The 21,486-nt window shown below is 34.8% G+C and overlaps 1 protein-coding gene across 1 annotated transcript in view; it reads left to right on the forward strand.

Annotated features, from left to right (window-relative positions):
* ROBO2 (roundabout guidance receptor 2) overlaps positions 1–17,152 on the forward strand; it is an 83,219-nt gene extending 66,067 nt beyond the window's left edge. The window contains exons 13-14 of the mRNA XM_022578293.3: positions 7,375–7,548; positions 15,854–17,152. Coding sequence (XP_022434001.2) covers positions 7,375–7,548; positions 15,854–16,089 — 410 coding nt within the window. The 3' untranslated portion in view covers positions 16,090–17,152. The remainder of the gene's footprint in view (positions 1–7,374; positions 7,549–15,853) is intronic.
* The last annotated feature ends 4,334 nt before the right edge of the window (positions 17,153–21,486 follow it).

A 21,486-nucleotide genomic window follows, 5' to 3' on the forward strand; every position in this document is an offset into this window, starting at 1 on the left:
TTGGTTGTAATAAAGTACAAAAAGTGTTCTGATTACAGCACATCACACTCTTTTTTGTCTAGAAAGTAAACATACAGGATTGTTTCAGTCTTCAGGAATATGCTTGTAATATTTCTTTCTAAATGCCAAACCCATCACTTTTGGGTAACAGGTTGGGGGAAACCTTTAATACTTTTTTCTTTGACTTCCATGGTGGGAGTCAAGGGTGAGTGTTTCCTGTATTTAATGACTCCAGCACAGGAAAGAAAAAAAAAAACAGAAGGCAATAGGAGAGAGGGCAGGAGAAAAATGTCCTGAACATGGAGTCAAGGTTCTAACAACTGCCTCGGTGAGCACAAAAAGTAACACTAAGAGTGAGTGCTGTTAAATGAAACAAAAGTTTCCTTGATTGCTGAGCCCCACGTAAATACCCTGGTTGAAAGGAAATAGGGGCTCTATATTTTCTGTATTTTATGTCTTTGGAGGTTTTTGCTGGAAGTCCCAAAGCAGATTATTTTGAAAACAGTAAAACCTGGCAGCCACACCACCTTACTTGACCACACAGCTTTTAGAGAATTGGCCACTTAAAAGCATGACCTGATTCCTTGCTTTTGTTGCAAAAATTTAAGGAAAATGTTTTTGTAATAAGGAAATTTCAGAGGTAATGCTAAAAATCACTAAATAATTTTCTTAGACATTCTCCACAGCTCTGAATTATTTAAAAAGAAATTAAATACACACTTCAAAATTTAACAGATAAACGTGGAATATTATATATTCAATTTTTATCTGAGTAGAACAAATTAGCAGGTGTCATAGGTCGCAAGGAAGAGATTTTTTAATTTCTTATTTTGCTTTCCCTTTTATATTACACATTCCTTTCTCTCTGAGGAATGTAGGTGAATTGTTGTGCATTCAATATGTTTGAGTGAAAGAACTTCTAAATATTAGAAATGTTTTTCTACATCTAGGCAGAGGTCAGTATTTGGATTGATTTGTCCAAAGACACTTAGAGCTGAAGATTTTATTTAACAGATAGACAGATTGCACTTAATAGGAAGAGCTCCTGGACTAAATATTGGCTGAGAAAATGGGGGACAGCCAGGTTTTGTATCTCATAAAGATGGTAATGCAACAATTAGCAGGGTCATATTATAAAGCATACACTTTACTCTAGCTTAATGGGTCTAAGGATGAGCATCTATCAGCAAGGAAGGATTTAGCATAAAACAACATGTAAATGAATTGATGACTGATCATAAATTAATTTTAGTGCTGAAGACATAATGGAGATACAGCAAGATGCCACTTTATCATGGTATTTTACTGCTCAGTACCATTTTGCAACAGCTTAATGTCCTATCTGCAGTTCTTCCTTAACAGCTTGAATACATTTGAGATTTTTTTGGCCTTTCAGCAATTTTTAAACCTGAGAAATTTGGAAAGATGGAAGATGCAAACACAAATAAATCTGGCTATGTTACACAAATTCATTTTTCATTAAATGTTTAAATATGTATTGATTATGTTTGTGTCTATAACATGTCAAATTGGCATGGATTGCTTGTAATTTGTGAAGAAACTCTACCTTCGCAGTTTTACCTAGTTTTGGTTTCAACTTTCGTGGTTATGTTTACATTTATGAAAGAAAGCCAGTTATCACAAAAATGTCTTACTTTCTAATTGATAAATCACTGTTTTTCTTTTCTTATAATCATTGTCTTTTTTTGGTAATAGTTTACATAAATCTTCAGATAATCTTTGATGTTTAAATATAAAGAAAAAGAAAGAATGGTAGCCACAGAGAGGTGAAATCAGTAATCATTAAATAAATTTTAACAATTTTACACTATGGAAGAAATTTAATATATGTTATATACTTTTTTACTCATGGTGTATTGCCAATTTTCCTTAAAAATATTTCCCGCAAATGTAGCCATTCCATATATCATAAGTACTCCATATCTCAAATAGAGAGAATGGGTTGTCAAACATAAAGACAGAGAAGCAAAGAGGGAAAGAAAATTTTTTTCCTTCTGTTTGTTTCCTTCTTGCCTTCCATTTTGAAGGCAAACTCAGCTATATTAAGCTGAGGGCACTTGCCCCTCTTTAGTTTGTGGTGATGAGGTTTCCTATTGCCCATTATGGGCAAATCATTATGGCACACATCTCTTCAACTCTGAAGTCATCTATCTAGTTTCTTTGCTCTTACAGAGAGTGGTGAAAAAAGAATATCTTTTTATATTGACCAACTCACTTGAAGCCATGTCATTCATCCATGCTACCCTCCCTTCCCAGGGAAGGGAAAAAAGCATCAGAGAAAACTTCGTGAATAACTGGAATTTCTGAGTAATAGTAAGGAGCATTAATGATTGAGATAAACTCAGAGCAAAGACCCAAAGGCCGGAAAATAGTTGATTTGTTTAGGAATTGGCAAATCTGTATGTGGAAATCCTCATATGAAGGACTAGTTACATCACTGCTTTCCCCATTGTCCAAGTAATCAACAAGAGTTGACTGACCTTATATTCCTTATTTAATAAATGTTCTGGGAGTTATTTTGAGTATGTTCTTTCTGTAACTAAAGTAAGGCCATTGCTAGGAAATTACACATGGAATAGAATCCCATGCAGAATTTATACTGAATAATGAAAATATCGAAGGCATTTAATTCATTATGCCAATGTTCATTGAATTTTTACTGGGAAATGTCCCTGTACATGAGGTATTAAAGTGAATAATAAATAGTTCCTAATCTCCAGAATTCCACTGTCTGGAAGAGAAAACACATATGCAACAAACACTAGTTTGTAGAGATATGATATGCTACCGTATGCATACTATTTGAAAAACACAAGAGGTAGAGAAATTGATTCTCTCTAAGACAGGGTTGAAGACGAAGTGGAGTCAGGGTGATAAAAGAGATGATATTGATTTGGACTTTGAAGTTAGGCACTGGGCAATACAGTTAGTAACAATCTAGAGGTGTGTCAAAGGAATGAGAGGCAATGGGACTGAACTGGCTATTAGAGGGAATGGGACTGGAAAGGCAGGCTGGGCTAGATACTGAAGAATCTCAAATACCTCAGTCAGTGTTTAAATGTATTGGCAAACTAGGTAAGGCTTTGAATGGAAAGACAGAATTATGTGATAAATGTCCCAGAAAAAGTGATTCATATGACAAGGAGGAAGATAGAAGGAACCAGAAGGAAATCGGTTAGGAGGAGCTTAGGAACGAAACTGGAGATGTAGAAAAGGAGATGCTTGTTTGGAGAGTGAGTTTCAAATAGCTGGCACAGATTTATTTGTAGATTTCAGCAGACATGTAGAAATACAGAAAACAGGACATAGAAGGGACCAAAACTGAGCTTTCCCATGTTTCCAAAGTATCCTCAGTTCTAGGGTTTCATATTCTTTTGTGATCACTGGCTGAATCACTTTGATTTTTTCTTATCTACTGTAGCATTATATTGCAAAGCTGATTGCATCATTTCTCCTTTCATTTTGGGCTGCTGGTCCTCGACTTGTGATTATTAACTCAGAAATGGTTCTCTCAGAGGAGGCTCAGTTGCTGGTGTTATCTTGGCTTCCTTGCAGGGGCCTGTGTCAAGGGAATTTGTTTGGAAAGTAAAAAGTGTATCTCCATGCTTTTGGCAAATAGAATCAAAACTCTTTCCTTTTCTGCTACACTTAACACCCTTTTAACTTCTCTGATCCTTCTAACCCCTCCAGTGTCTGTTTTCTCTGTCTTGAAAGTGCATAAACCCGTGTTATTGAATCCTGGCACCTGAACTAAAAGTACAAACACTTTATCATGGCAACGCTTCTAACTCTACTGCTGTCTCTTAAATATTGGAGTAAAGGGGGAAGAAAATCTATGGCACTTAACTTTAGTCTCTTTGATGTGAATATGTGTTTGTTTTATTTTGGAATATTAAATTAGCTTCCTATAAATACTTTGTGCCTCTCTTTTTAAAAATTTGGGATAAGCAACACTTGGTATTTTTATTGTGTAATACCCTAATGGTACAACAACCTAAATAAATACTGTAATGTTAATTGTTTTAAGTAATAGATCGTCTCAGTGTGCTTTGGTCTAAGAAAAAAAGGATAAAAGTGTAAATGACTTGCCAAAAATTAAGAATAAGCATTTTTTCTCAATAGCATCATATTTTGCAGCTCTTTACACATAAAGCTGTGATTCTTTTCCTCTATTGCCATGTTGCACTTTGCAGAAAAATCCATGTTAATGTCAGTGGTATTCTTTATAATGATTAATTTTCTAAAATAAAGATTAGTATTAAAGAGAAAACTGGCGATCTTAAAGTAATTGAAAAACAAAGAAATCATACTAAGCTTTGAAAAAATAGAACTTTTCAAAAATAAATATTTTGTTATATTCTATTTGCTCTGGTATTATTTATACATTTTTGATTATTAGTGTTTGTTATTTCTTGAGTAATTACATTTTTATTTTAAATTCTTGAAATAATTCTAGCCCTTCTTCAGTATGCGAGTGTAGATTTCATGACAATTATCACTAGTCTGCATTAAATTCAAAATATATTCACACTATTTGTTCAACTGAGTTCTTGATAAGTTGACTTTAAACACACTATAATTTATTTCAGTAAAAATGTTTTTCTCTGAAGTCTAGGCCTTAAAATATACATAGCAGTTCTCTTTTAGAAAATAATAGTGTAACAATTTAAACAAGGTAAGAACGGAATCATACAGAGCATGTTTTGTTCGTGTGTTGAAAACAGATGCATGTCTTAAATGAGCTGAATTCTTCTGCACTAGAAATGTTTAAAACGTGGATGATGCTTGCACATGGCTAAAGAAGTCTTGATGAAACCCGATTTACCTCAAGGAAGGGTGAGGAGTGAAGGCTTTTGTTCATTAGTATAGTTATGTACAAGCAGATGAGCGATCCAATATATACAACTCACTAGACGACTACATTTGTTTTTAGGTTCAATGGTAAATGGATGGGGCTCTGCATCTGATGAGGACCGTAACTTTTCTGGTCATAGATCTAGTGTAGGTAGCTCCTCAGATGGCTCCATCTTTGCCAGCGGCAGTTTTGCACAAGCACTGGTGGCAGCAGCAGATAAAGCGGGTTTTAGGCTGGATGGAACCAGCCTTACAAGAACAGGTTGGTAGACTGAGTCAACACCCTTTGCATGAGAGAATCTTGCCCTTGGACACCGAGCTATTTATCTCCTCTTCTTTCTCCTCAGTGAGTCTGACTGCAGGGTTTTCTTTAATATGCATGAACACAGTTTGGATGCTCAGTTATCAGACAGAACTCTCTTCTGATGCCCCCTTTGCAGAGCCAAGAATAGGCTCCTACTCACCACCTTCCATCCTTTGTTCCCCTTTCCCTTCATGGTTCCGCTGATTAATTGGAATATGCTTCCTTCTTATACTACAGCAAAGCTGCAACTCAGATTGCCATTAAATTTTCAATAACTCACACTTTGCAAAATTCTCACACAATCAATAATGTACCCAGTGATTAAAATTATTCAGCTTTTATCTCCATTACTTTCCTTTGCCCCATTTCTTTCTGCAAATGCATTTTCTGGGAAGGTTTTCTCAGCATGGGGTGAATGGGTCTGAAGCTGTCAGTCTAACAATTCAAATGGCTGATGGTCTTATTCGTTGTTTGGCTGTTAAGATTTTAATCCAATAATTTATTATTTGATTTAAAGGATGCTAATTAAAAATACACCCACTGCATTTGCAAGTTAGATAAAATGATGACTACTTGTATGTTGCTCTTTATCACAATCTAATTTTGGTTTCTGAAATTAATAAATAATAATATAAAAGACCAAATATGTAATTTTTCACATTTCTGATCATTAACTCAAAAATAAATGTGGGATTCACTCTATTCATAGATCAGTAATTTTGTAATCATTTGTTTTACTGAACAAAATAACTTCGGCATGATCCTGTTACATGACTATGTGCACTTCTTAAATGCACATAGAAGAAACTTCTGATATATGAATTAAACTGAGTTGCCTTACAAAACAAACTAATGAAACTCTAAATGCATTTTTGAAATCTTAATAGTATTCAAACAGTAGAAAATAAATGACTTTGACCCTTCACTAAACTCTCAAGTTATAAAAATGAGCCTTGGAAGCTTTCTTTGAATTATACCATCATATAATGTTATACTATTTCTTTTGAGTACGCACTAGGTATCTTCAAAGTAAAGAAGATTTTCCAAGCATTGCAGAGGTTTATTTTTCATATAGCATCTGAACTAAAATATGTTGTAATATAATGGTTATTTGAATTTTCTTGCTTTCTAAGGCATAAGTCAGAAACTTTATGTTGCCTGAGTGCTTTTTGTGGCATAGCTATAAGCAGAACAGTGAGAAAGTGCAAGGGAACTAATAAATTAGAAGGCACACGTACATTTCTTGCATGTATGCTAATAGCTAATAAAGCATTAAGCAATATCATGTCACATTGACTTAAAATGTAACTATATACAGTAATTTTGAATGAAATGAAAACATGCAATAGAGAATAAATACATGTACATAAACCAACCCTCTCATACCATAATAAACGTGTTATTAAAATTGTAAGATGTTGAAAATGTATTAGCTTACCTTTTGCCAGAATATATTTCCCTGTATATGTACACTAAACTACAAGAAAAGGACATAACACATTTCATTTTTCAATGAGAATTTGGAGTCTGCTCAGATACAATACTATTCATCAGAAAACACCTATTGCACTTTGGATATACAAGGTGATTTTAACCTGCTCTCTATCCTATACTATACACTAATGTTATTGAGTTTCTGCTAAGAGAGGTAGAATTCATCATGTATGTGTATGGGTGGTAAGGTCAATTAAATATATGTATCTGAGCTGACCTTTCATGTAAAATTTCAAATGTAATTACTACAGGACATTTTTCTGTGCTCAAAGAGAGTTTGTAAGATTCCAAGGGTGAAATTTGATTAAACAGATAAGACAGTACATAATTCACTTTAGAAATAGCTTCTTTAATTTTAAGGAGCAAAAGCTGCATGAATTTGCCTATATCTATGAAAATATTACTAAGATTGTCAAGGTTAAATAAAAATATAATCAAGGAATATTGAGTTTTTGGTTAGTGGTTTTGTTTCATATTCGCTTGTTTAAATTTTTTCAGTGGGTAGTATGTTGTTTATAAAAATCGGACAAACTAAATGCAACAGGGCATATTTTTTTTCTATGGAGATGCACCAGTATTTTGTATCTTCAAATGTCATCTCCAGGCAGGTTTAGAGGCTAGTCTTAGAGCAGAAATACAAGACAGAATCAAGGTCTTATAATGACATTCTCTATACCTCATTCCCTTTGTTTACTTTTTAGGCAAAGCCTTTACGTCCTCTCAAAGGCCTCGACCAACCAGCCCATTTTCTACTGACAGTAACACCAGTGCAGCCATGAGTCAAAGTCAGAGGCCTCGGCCCACTAAAAAACACAAGGGAGGGCGAGTGGACCCACAACCAGCATTGCCTCACCGAAGGGAAGGAATGACAGATGGTAGGTTTGTTTCCTTCTCTCGTCTTCTAACTGAAAAAACATGCTCTGTGCAATATTAACTTAGATTAAAGAAGCTATGGTAGATTAGGCATTGCCTTGTTATATCACCAGGCTGAACACCTGGCAATGTGGTCTTGTTTCAATAAAACACCCTCTTTTTTTTTTTAACAATCTGGAATTATTTCTACATTATCCAGCCCCAAGAAATACAGGCCATACTGCTTTGCAATGTTGATTTTTCTGCTGTTCTGGCATTTTTCCATTAGTGCTTTTTAGTGAACATTCCTTTTTAAGATTAAGGAAGAAAACGTAAGTAGCATTGCAGTTGCCATGTTGTTGGATCATTTTTGAAATTGAATTAAGATATCTTAGATGGTATTTCACTTTAAAAAAAGACCGTGTAGTGATTTCCAATTTAGTAATTTTTTAGTTTCATTAATTCCAGGGCTAAAAATATGCTATAGATCATCTGGTTGATGGATCAGTAAACTTTTTCTGAAAAGTCCAGATAGAAAATATCTTTGGCTTTAGCGAGCCAAACAGTGTCTGTCAAGACTACTCAACGCCACTCAATTGTCGTGTCTGTGAAGCTATAGAAAAAATGTACATGAATGGGTGTGACTGATTTCTCATAAAACTTTATTGACAAAACAGGCAATGGCTTAATTTGGCCCATGGGCCATAGCTTGCTGATTTATTTCAATTCCTTTATTTATGTATAGCATCCAGTCTTTGAGTATTTGCTTAAATACTGCTAGTTTCAGGAAACAAAATATTACTGGACGATATCCTTGTTCAATAATGAGTAGTTCATCAGCTCTATATTCAACTTAATTCTCATATGTTTAAATATAAGAATAAAAGTATTTATCCCGAAGTTTTATCCTCGGGAATATGTAAGATAATATACATAAAAAGCCCAATATAATGTCAGACCCAAAGGTAAATTTCTTCCCCCTTCTCTGTACTGTCTCCTGAAAGCACACACACTTTTTCCTGAGATAGTACTACGAAACATCAAAAAGATGAACCTAGCCAAGCTGCACATTAGAACCATCTGGGAACTCTTAAAGTATACCCTGGAGATTCTGATTTAATTGTTCTGGGGTGAAAACCAGTCACGAGTATTTTTAAAGCTCCATGGGAGAATCTAACGTGCAGTCAGCTTTGAGAAGCTATAACTGAGTTCTGCACACTCATCTCAGTCTCTTAGACTTATCATTACAGGACAGAATGAGGCTTAGTTGGAAAAGAAGTATTTGTTCTTTATTGGTTTGGGGGTAGGTCCTTAGCTGGCAGCCACCGTTGTGCTTTCTCTTGTCATTTTATAATGCTAAGAAGATTTTAAAAGCCAAAATAACTTGGTCTAAAAGCCTTCAGGTTTACTTATCTTCCCTGCTTACTTTGTCCCCATTGGAAAGTGTTTCTATGGAGTGCAAGGGTAAGGGTACAATCAAGATTTTGATTCTCTATAAGTGGATATCCTGTGGTGAGCAAAAATGCTTATTACCTCCTTTCTGCCCCAGATGATCTAAAGATTAGTTGAGCACTTGAAGCGTTCATCTTGTTCCCTCTAAATAAAAAGGACTACTCTCACTGATATTCTAGTTACAAATCTCAGCATTAATAATTTTGTGTAATTTTCCTGATATGAATGTCATGGAGAGAGGAAAAAATCCAGGGACAATATGGGTTTTCTGTGGCTTTTCCAAAATGTTTGAAGATCGTGTCCAGAATCTGTGGAAGATATAAAATATAAATCAGCAAAATAGAGAGCTCTTTTCTTCCTTCCTAAAACACTTTCCTTGCAAGCTTTCTTCAGAATGTCTAGTTAAAACAAGCTACTTCCTAGTTTAAAGCATGATCAATATGTTACTTATATTTCTAAAAAGCAAATAGGTTCCTAACATTTCAAATTTACTGGCATTCCAAAAAAGGTTATGGATTAGGTGCTATTAGTAGATACATTTTGGAAGTGGTGATATTGCAAAGCAAATTTTGGCTCACATATCTTTCCAAGTGTTTGATCCAAAGACATTTTAGTTATGATACAGGGACATTTATTTTGGATAGCACTCTACAGATTATCCTTAAGGATTTTGTTATTTTACCACAGATGTATATGTCGTAGCTTTTGTATGGTATGAATCCATGCATCAGTAATAAATTTATAATATTTGTGTATAAAATCAAACTGTTCTTTTGAGGAAGGTTGCCATTTAGTAGCACTTAATGTATAGACATTTTACCATAAAATTTTTGCATTATAGATTTTAGAACAGTGTTTTATGAGTACATTAATCAGAGTAATTATTGCTAGCTGCTATACCAAACAGCTTCTATCCCCTCAGTGCCTTAGCACATTAAGCGTTTATTTCTCATGGACACAGTGATTTATAAAAGTCAGGTGACTCTCCTCTAAGTTGTAGTGTAAGGGTGTATGCTTCTTAAATATTGAGACACCATTATTTCCAAGATGGGACCTTGATGGTTTCTGAGTGAGGGGAAGACAGAACGTAGGTGATTATTTGAGAGGTTCTATGGCTAGTCCTGAAAGTGGTACATGCCTCCTTCATTGGCAAGAACTCTGTCACATGGCATCAAACTAACTACTGGAGTGGGAAAGTAATCTTCCCTTGTGGCCAATAGAGGAATTGGGAGTGGTAAGCAACCTCAGTCTCTGTCTCAAAGACTATGCAAAAACTCACATACATGTTAAGGAATGTTCTTCTCCCTTGGATAAAGTCTCACCTAAACAGACGTTGTTCAGTTCAAATCATCTATTGCGTTTGCATAAGCCAAAGAATATCCTTTAAAGCAAATACATTGACCAATGCTAAACAAAGGAGGCAGAGAGGTAGCTCTCTATCTGTCAGCCTTTTTTCCCATCTCCTTCCAGCCTGTCCTCCCCTCACCCTACTGTCTATTCAGAGAAGGGGCTCTTTTCCAGCTCTACCATGGACTAGCTTTGACCATTGAGCAAATTTATTTATTCATTAATCTATTCATTCAAATATTTAAGCTCATACCAAATGACAGGCACAATGGGAACCATACAGACAAAATTCCCTGCCCTCCTGTAGCTTACATCTAGTGAGAGAAGATAGATAAAGACCAACATAAATATATAAGTGAAAAATAAAAGCATACAAGACGGTTGTAAGTGTCATGGAGAAAAAAAAAAAAAAACATAGGAAGGGAGTTGAGAAATATAGAAGTGGGAGAAGTTTTAAACTAGATTGCTCAGGGAAGGACTTACCAAGATGACGACATTTGAGAAAAGACTGGAAGATTACAAGGGAAAGAGCAATGATGATATCTGAGGAAAAGTCATTCCAGGAAATGAGAACAGCAAGTGGAATCCTGAAATATTTGATAAAAAGGAAGAGGAGCAGTGTGACTGAAGCAGAGAGAGCAACAAAATAGACTGTGAAGTCAGACAAGTAAGTGAGGACCAGCGTTCTGTAGGACCTTTAAGTCTCTATAAGGACATTGGCTCTTTACTTTGAGTGGGAAACCACTGATGGTATGTACATGTGTGTGTGTGTGTGTGTGTGTGTGTGTGTGTGCATGTGTGTGTGTTTAAGGCAGAGGAGTAACAGGATTTTCCTTATATTTTTATTAAAAAACAAGTCATTCTAGATGTTAGGTTGAGATAGACTGAACGTGCTTCTATGTGGAATCACAGAAACCACATGGGAAATTGTGGAAGTAATGTAGGGAATAGATGCTAAAGGTTCATGTCAAGCTAGAATCAGTGGAAGCAATGAGAAATGTTGAATTCTGAGTATAGTTTGGAGGCAGAGCCCACAGGGTTTGTTGATGAAATTAATAAAGGCTGTAAAGCAGGGAAGCCAAAAATTACTCCAAAGTTATGGCCAACTTGTAGTAATTGAGATGAGGAACACTAGAGAGGAAGTATAGTTTGTGGAGGAAGATCTAGAGCTCGGATTTCATGTGTGAAATTTGAGATACTTTCTAAACATCAAAGCTGAACTCTCCAGTATGGATTTAGTTAGATGAGTCTGGAGTTCATGGAAGGAGAGACCCAGGCTGGAGGTACTTAATTCCTTTATGCCTTTTTTTCTTACCTAAAAAAAGAGTATAATAATGGCACATATATCATTGAACTGTTGTGTGCCTGACAATAGCAAATCCTCAGTAGGCCAGCCAGAGACTCTTTAGTGAATTGATTTAGTTGAAATGAATCAACAGAGAAACGAATGATAAATTTAATTTAAGTAAACATATTTGATTACATACTTTTATTTTTTCCACAGCCATTCTTAATCTCATCTTTTTTCCAATTTGTTTATTTCAATGTGCTTTCAATGTTCTTTCTTCTTAGACTATACAAACTCCAAGGATATTACTTAATTACGTAGCCATATAATTTCAGGTTAAATTAAATAGTAATCAGAATTTTAGCTAGCATAAGCAGATGCCATTTTGGCCATTTGAAAAATTAAGCTGCTCTGATGGAGAATAAAAATCAGTGACAAGATATGTTATTTTAGAAGCAAATATAATAATTTCCCCCCAACTGGCAGTCTTAAGTCCAATTACCCAAATGAAATAATTAATTTACATTTATAATAATATGAACTGAAGGGAGTCAGTGTTGAATATAAAGAAAATACCAAACTCATTGGTGGATTATTCAACAAACAATCTTCTCAGTATTGGATTAGCTCTTCATTTTGGAAGAAATGTTCCAATTGCAACTTTATTCTCCCAGATAGAAAACCTGTTCCCTTCAATAATTAGTGATTCATAATCTAACGAGAGGACATACATAAGAACTGGGAATGTTGCTCCAATGTGGGAACTCCCGAAGCAGATACGGAGGAGATTTTCATTGTTGGTTCAATGGAGGGCAGTATTATTTTGTTCATAAAAGAGAGTATGAAGCTTCTTAATAAAGTCTTTAAAAGAAGCAACTTAGCCTTCCTTAAAGAAATTATGTTTTGTACACAAGAAATTTATACGTTCCCCTTTTAAATTTCATGAACAATATTATTAGAAACAAGTGCATCATTACTAAAATGGCCTGGGAAATAATTACCTATGTTATATACAGTATCCTCTATTAATGATATAAGTATGTATATTGTCCACGATATTTGATCTTTGTGAACAAATAACATAATTACTGATACTTTAAGGATGAACAAAGCAGTTTGCAACAGCATTCCAGAAAAATGAGAAGAAAATAATCCAAAAGAATGTTAGAATGTTTAGAAGATTTCAAAATCTTCCATAAAGTAATTTCAGGACTAGTATAATAGTATAAATTAGACAAAAGAACTATAATACTTAAAGAAATATGAAAGAAGGGACTATGATTTCACAACTAAAGACATTCAGAATATAAAAGTATCATGGAATGAAAAGCTAGTAAAAGAAAAATGAAAAATTAGCTGAGTATTTGGACTTTTAATTTTTTCATATCTGATATTTAATGTAAAGAGCTTTTATGAAAAATTATCTATTCCATTGCATCTCAAATTTTCATGATGCATTGTCTACTCTAGCGCCATGAAGCATATTCTATCTAAATTCTGAACATTGGTTATTACTTATTAAAATTAATACATTGGAAGATTATAATATATTAGTTGTAACTCATTAGCTAACTCATGAAACGAACAGCCAGAATTGGTTGTCAGGCAGAATGTTAATTGCATTTAATAAATGTTAGCTTAACCCTTTGACTGTTGCTAAGTGTGCCACGCACACGGATAAGAGCAGTCATATGCTGTATATGATACGGCATACAGCTCTTAATTTCCCAAGGGCAACATTTCCTATGGAGATTGGCAGGGCAGCTTTTATTATTCCCAGGGCCTTTTATTAACACAGCTGCTAGGATTTCTATTCATTTTGTGTCTTGGTATTTCTACTTTGGGGAGGTGGCAGTGGACAATGGATTAAAGATGGAGAAACCATAAACTGCTCTTTACACCTTGAACATCAGCCTCAATGTGCAATTGAAAACACTCTCTATGTACAATAGTTGGATAAAGCCAGTTGATTTTATTTCAAAGACACTGTGATCAAAAGATAGCAAAGAGATCAATAATGTGCATTTTAGATATAAATAACTGACCTTTTCCTCCCCCAAATTCATTTCGCATAGGTGATACCTGTAGGAGGGCAAGGGTTTTTTCTTCATCTTGAATTAAAACCTGTACTTTTCATTACATTTTAGTCCATTCTAAACATTATTCAAAATTTTTAGATCTTCCACCACCACCAGATCCCCCTCCCGGTCAGGGTTTAAGGCAGCAAATAGGCCTGAGCCAGCATGCTGGTAACGTGGAAAACTCAACAGAGAGAAAAGGAAGCTCTCTGGAGAGACAGCAAGCATCCAACTTAGAAGACACAAAGAGCTCTTTGGATTGTCCAGCTAAAACATCCCTAGAGTGGCAGCGACAAACCCAGGAATGGATAAACTCCACAGAACGCCAAGAAGACATACGGAAAGCCCTCCACAAACAAGGTGTTGGACCAGGTGTGTTCTGCACAGTCCCAAGAAAGTGTGGACTTTTACATTTTTTTTTTCTACCAGGTATCTTGGAAATGCCAGTTGTTTAAGGGCATCTGAAATGCGTTTGCTTTGAATCACTAATTGAAGTTGGAATTCCGCAGCAGAGATGTCAGGTGTAAAGAGCACATCCCTTAAGCCTGAGTCAGTTCAGTGAGGGTTGTTCCTCAAGTTTACCTCTGCATAGGGTCTTTGAGCTCAAGAGACCTCCAGGCTTCATCTGCAGAGCTCAAGAGACCATTTGATTTTTTTTGTTTCCTTTGCCTTTTAATGTTTGTATTGAGTACTTTTAGACCACTAAATTTCATCTTTAGTGTCAGTTGAATCTCTGTCTTCAACCGTTTGTTCATTTTGACTGAAGTAGCTAGTCATTTTGAGAGAACTTGCTTCAGTCAAATAGGTAAATTAATGGAAATAACAAAGTTGCAAATAAATAGGCAATTACAGAATTCTCATATTAGAAAAGGTTAAACTGGAGCCTGCACTTGCTCCAACGGATTAAATTTAGTTGATAACACTTCAATGTGAAATGTTTTTGTTTTATAACTCAAATTTCCTGGAAATGTCACAAAATAAGTTTCATGGTTTGTGGTTGGATTTTTTTGGCAGGGGGAATGTTGACCCACTTATAGAAATGGATTTTCTAGAACATCTCTTCTTATGTCAGGATTCATTGAGTATTAAAACATACACACACACACACACACACAAACACACACACACACAATTGAAAGGGTTTCCTTACACATTCTTTTATTCATTCGGACTTTTCTGGATATGTCCTCTACTCATGCATTTTCAATAATTATATTTTGTCACAACTTGGTGCTTAAGGTTTAAGAAGATACAGTTATAAAAAAGCCAAAAGATGATAATATTAGTATCTAGATTTAGTGGAACATTTAGGATGCTTACAGGTGTGAGAGAAAAATCACGTGACCCTTGTCATTAAAGACTATCTAAAAAGAGAAATACTAAATTCAGTCAGTATTTTTTTCAGTCATCTAATCGCAGTAATAATAACCCATACCTAGAAAGAAAGAAAAAACAGAGAGGTGGAGAGAAAGAGAGGGGGGGAAAAAAGAAAGAAGAAAGAAAGTAAAAAAAGAGAGAAAGAAAAAAGTTATTTCAGTGTTAAGTATTTAGTAATGCACATCATGAATTATTTTTAGAGAGATGGTACATAAAAAGAATATGGACATTATTAAAATGAATGAGTTTCTCTTTTTCTTTTAAGGAAATACACATCTTTTCAAATAATGTATTTCTATCCAAAGAAGCAATAGAAATTTTAAAAGCTGAGTTTATTACACTGATATATACTTCTTTATCTAAGTTGATTGAGAAAATGTTGCCATAATTTAAACTAAAACACAAACCATGTTCCTTCCTTCTTAATGAAAAAAGTAAATTGCAGCCTCTTTGAACCCAGAAATTATTCTCAGAAATGCTTTAGTTAAACAATATGGTTATTGTATGCAAATATCTTTTAAACTGAGTTTAAATTTTGCAAATAATATATAACATTAGATACTTATTCCAAGATCTCTTTTAATTTAATCCTGCCTCAGTTTCTATTGTAGGAAATGTTGCTTGCACATAGAATTTCCTTTACTATTTGGGCCTTATTAAACTCTTATTTTTAATTTTACTGAAGAATGGAATCATAAAATAGCCTAGCTTGAGCTTAGTATTTAAAGTTAAGTTTGTTTTGCCTCCACATTGTTGTTCAACTCAACCTTTTGTTTCTTTTTTCAGAGGAGACCTTGGTGCCCTACAGCAAGCCCAGTTTCCCATCTCCAGGGGGTCACAGCTCATCAGGAACGGCTTCTTCTAAGGGATCCACTGGACCTAGGAAAGCCGAGGCATTGAGGGGAAGCCACCAGCGCAATGCCAGCGACCTTCTTGACATAGGATATATGGGCTCAAATAGTCAAGGACAGTTTACAGGTGAATTATGTAAGTGCTTTAGGACGTTTAAAAGGCTATGGTGATTCAGAAAGACGACTGGGTTAATAACGTAAGGCAGAAAAGTTTTCCTTGACCCTCTTAGGATCTCTGACTGGGTCTGAAAACCAAACTGATGAGATAGATTAACAGGAAAAAAGCATACAAATTTTATTGAATTTTTACATGAACATGGAGCCTTCACAAGAGAATGAAGACTCAAAGTGACCAGAGCAGGAAGCTTTTCAATCCTTTAGACAAAGAAACAATAAATGCGTTTAAATTTGGTAAGACAGAGAGGTTTGGGCTAGGGGTAGTAAATGGTGAAGAGGCAACTGAGAAGATAAGGATTAGTTTAACAAGGTTTGTTTGTACAGATTTCTCAGCCCCCAATTCCCCATCTCTGGTGACAAGACTATCTTCCTCCTGGTACCACAGGGTGGGTACCTGTCACATAGGAGTTTTTATGATCCTTCAGGGACAGATGAGGTGGGAGAGGTCACAGTGACCTCTCTGCTGTTTTTTTTTCCAAACTCCCTCACCTTAAGGTATTCAATATGCCAAGGTACCATATTTTGGCGTAGCACGTCCTGAACCCCTACAATGACATTGACACAATAAACAAATTTCAAAATTATAGAAAGCTTGCTTTACTATGAGAAAAACAATCATGATTTTGAGTAGGTTTGGTTATAATAAAGACCATTGCTATTTACATCAGTCAAATAAACATTTTTCTCTTTCGTTTGAATTATTCTGTGCAAAAATTGCGTAATTTAGGCAATTAATTTTAATACTTAGAAATTAATTAAATATAGTTCTTGTAGTTTTCTTTGCCTTTTCTTTCTTATTTAATAAGGAAATGTTGGCTCTTTGGTAGTTTTAAAGAACCTCCTTGGGAATTCCTCATTCCTTAGTTGCTCTTCATTTATTTATTTTTTTTATATTTAGGCAGTCAACCTTGAAAGGTTGATCTTTGATTTTAGTTAATTTTAATACTTGAATTATAATAACATATAAATAAATTTCTCTTTTGATAAAGAGCTGTCATTGGTAGTTAATATAACTAAACTACTTTCCAAGTATAAAATACTAGAGAAAAGTAGGATGTCACAGTATGTCACACACAGTAAAAAACATTGAACTCTGTGTTAATTTCATCATGAAAGTGACCAATTTCACTATCCAATGTCAGAATTATACTTGCTGAATATTTTCAACTGCTTCCGTGAATTCAGTTTATCTGAAGGAATAGCCCTGAATTCCAATCTTGTCAACTTTTACTGGTTATATGAGAAGAGAAAGTAAACTACCTTCTTAATTTCTCTACTTCCTTATCTAAAATATGGTATTACTCTTATGCTCACATCACAGACTGGGGGATGCCATGAGATAATGAAAGTGAAAGTACTTTCAAAACTGTAAATTTCTTTATTAATGGAAGTTATCATTACTGTTGTCCATTAATAATCTGATTAAGATACGCTTATAATTTTTCATTTGATTCAGGACTACTTGGATTTTTCTTTATTATATTGGAGTAATTATACACTCATAAGAGTGCAAAAATGATCTACTCAGGTTTTGTCTCCAAATTTTACAGTGTTTTTTTTCTTTCACTTTCCATAAGTATAATTTTTTAAATTCACAACCTCACAAAATCCAAGATGTTATCTTCATCTATAATCTGTTTGCTTTGCTTTTTGTTACGCTATCAAGATAAAGAATACTTTAAATGTAAACTTATTTCTGATTTTTTTAAATCTCTTTATAGAGTAACTGAGAGGAGACATGCAAAGCTGCTCTGAAGGACCATCAGGTCTGAACTCATGGAAGTGATGACACTAAACAGTGCAATGAACAATTTCTATTTATGTACTATTAAAAGAACTGTAAATGCAATGTAAAGACACACAGCCACACATATCCCACAGATATTTTACTTGTGTTCTTCTCTTAAGTACACCACCCACCTTAACTCTTTCTTGTCAGGAGTATATAAAAAAAGAAAGAAAACAAAGCTCGCCCTCCAGGGAGAAAAGGATTTTCCTCTGTATATAATTTCTTTCGTGCATTGCTATGCAAGCTCACTCTTTTTAGCTCTGTTCATATTATTGTCTGTTCTTATTGGTCTGTTGTACTATATGTGAATTAATAGGCTGTGGTGCCATATATTAACTTTTAATTGTGTAACTTTTATGTTTAAATTTTGCACTGCAATTTTATTTGGTGATAAGCACAAATCTCTACTCCTCGTGACATGAAGAAAAAGACTGAATGTGAAGGGAGTTTCTGTACTGTAAGCTAGGTTGGATAATGCTGGTTGTAACCAATCACGTTAGGGGGTTTTCAGTTGGGGTGTAGAAATAGGAAAGATGCAAAGGAACAGTGGTGTTGGCGAAGTCTTCTTGGAACATCAGCGACTGAGTCAATAAAAGAAAAGCAGAAAGGTGGCTTTTACTATTGACAAAAGCAGGGGTCAAAAGAAGGAAGTTGAAGTCTTAAGACTGAATAGGCATTAAAAAATACAGGTAGCAATGATGTACTAAACTTGCTTAAAAAAAAAGAAATTAAAGTTATATTTAGAATCAGCTTTACCTGTCATTGTAATTGACCCATCTGAGAACTACAACAAGCAAGAGGAAATTAAGGTGTTTCACAACAGCTGTATTTATATTACAGTTTTTTTAAAAAAGCATTTTCTGAATTACCATAACTAATCTCTCCAACTCATTAAGTCGGAACATAATATGAAGTTCCCCAAGGAAACAAACAAAATGAACTCTAGAGTATCTAGCAAATAGTTAAAGAAGCAATTTATTATTAGGACATACTCGAGCTGCTTCCAAATACAAAAACTCTATTGCAATATCTTGTTTCATCTTTTTAATACATGTACAGTACACACTAGAGGATAGAGCTGCATCACTTAAATTCATGATTTTTTAAAAATAATGCAGTCTATATACAATTTTGTGTTTTATTTGATTAAGAAGTGAAGTTATGCCACCAAATATATAGCCAAATTGTAAGTGCTTAAAAAGCAGTGCTCAGAGTATGTTCAGTTCACAGTAAGTAGAGTTATTGGAATAAATATTTTATGGTACATTCTCAAAAATTGGCTACCAACTAAAATATGTTTGACCCATTTTGAATGAGTAAATCGAAAAGAAAAATTCTAAAGAAGAAAAATGCATGTTTATACACTTTTTAAATAAACCAAACCTCGTAAGTGGACATTAATAACAGTGTCCTGCCTCATTTGTTTACACGACTTTGAGAACAAGAAGTTCCTGAACATCAGTCAGGTGTCGTCCAAATGAATATGACTTTGAAATATATGTTAGCTACTGTACATGTATAGTCAATCAGTCAAGTAGAAGAGAACTTTCCTGAATTTCCCAAACTTTCCTGAAATTCCTACTTGTGACATTTTTCCATGTGCTGCCTACACAATTGTAAATTCTATCTCTAGTTATACTTTCTCATGTTTTTCCTATGATGTGTTCAGTAGTTGGTACTATGAAAAATATTCAATGTAATGATTAGAATCAGTTCTAAAATATGGGGCCAGTTTGAATGACAGTTCATACTCCGTGCATTATTGGCTCAGTCACCAATTGTGTGTCATATTGTTATAGCAAAGGAAGGACATAGTTAAATGTTTCCATCTTTTTTATTCCCCAAGACTGCATCAACACAGGCAAGAGTAGAGGAACATAATGTTCTTTATGGGACCAACATCTTCTTGGTCCCATGTAGTTCATTTCTTCATAGAAGAGAAAAAAAACTCTGAGACCCACTTACTCATCCCTTTATCAACTTTCCACCATCAGTGCCTGAATCTTAATGCAGTTTGATTTCTCTGGGACAGAGAGACTGGGGAGGATGAGAAGTTTCTGTGAAGAATGAATACATACTTATTCACAGCTCTAAGATGTGAGGAATTTAATTCTTTATTTATGCAGTTCCCTACTTCACCTCTTTCTATTTAAAAGCAAAGTTTTGTTTGTTTTTCTTTCCTCTTTATGCTCCCCTATAACCCAGTTTAGCCTAAAAGTTTAGTTCATTATACATAGTACACATAAACTTTTACCCCTGGTAATTGGCAGGTGTATGTGACTAATAAACTAAGACTTCAAAAACAGAGTATGTGTATGCAGGTGGCTCCTGGAGTAATGCAGGTCGGAGCATCGTACCTTTTTGATTGTCTTCAGTGCATAAAAATAAACTGTTTTGGTTAGATTATATCAGGCCTTATGGTTACTTGGAATGTTCTTTTACAATAGTTCACATCCTCTGTTAAGTCTGGTTTTAAATTAATTGATTTCGGTCTAATATTGCACCCAAAATATCCTCCTCCGTAGATATAAAGCAAGAAAAAATACCGTAGCGATTCACACGAATTCGGGAACACTACCAAAAGTCAAAAGGCTTTGTCAACTTGCTCTATGTAAAAAACGTCCGATAAGGATAAGTCAGAGTATCATGAGAGCTACCATGAATTTTTTCATTTTTGAAGCCAGTTAAATGAATGTGGCAATTCACAGAGCTCACTCTTGAGCAGGTCTAAACAGAAGCCTGCATAAGCTGTCAGAAGGAAGCCTGGGTGGGAAAGAATATAATCTTACCTTGCACTCAATGGCAGCGCTGCTATGCAGTCACGCCCAACACAAGCACAGCTCCATTCTTAACATGCAAGGTCTGCAACTGGGGCCATGGCCGAATCAGTGCCCCAACTCAGGTGTGCCTGAGTGTATGCAGGCAGAGGCCCCCTACCCCTTCTCCAAATCTTCCCCATGCTGAATTTAAAGTAAGGTGGGATAGTACAGGGGCATGAAAACAATTGATTTCTTCACAGGATTTGAATCCAGTTCGAAGGAGAATATAGGAAAATCCAGACCAACATTTAAGATATCCGGTAACCAAAGGGAAGTAAAAGCATTGCAGGTTGACTTTCTCTGTAACAAAACATTAAATGGTGTCCTATGCCATAGTCTGATGCCCTGGCTATTTAAATATACCTTCAATGCGATTTGAGTTGAAAGTTTGTATGAGTTGAATAGAACAACTCCAAATTTCTATTCAACAAAGTTACGTAATTGTCCATTGACAACATAATTATAATACCAATGAGCTCTTAACTGTGGTTTCTCCACTGGAAAGTGATTGTGTGTCAGTATTAAAGATCTGCAGAACTGTAACATTCACTGATTTGTTCATCTGCTTCTGTATACTGTATTTATAGAATTACAAGGCAAGAATTGGTATAAAGCAACATGTCTTTCCACATTATCTTAGAGGTGAAGTTACTTTTATTTTGCTTCTCTGCGATATGTACTTCAAATGAAACACCATAATTTTTACTAATGAAGTTAAATTTTTTCTTATCTCATAATTTTCAAAAGCATTTATTGTGACTTTAAAGTGTTGCAAGATAAGGG

Source organism: Delphinapterus leucas, chromosome 4 (genome assembly GCF_059928025.1).
Source record: "Delphinapterus leucas isolate spDelLeu-1000000601 "Yukka" chromosome 4, BTC_Dleu_Yukka2, whole genome shotgun sequence".
Lineage (NCBI taxonomy): Eukaryota > Metazoa > Chordata > Mammalia > Artiodactyla > Monodontidae > Delphinapterus > Delphinapterus leucas.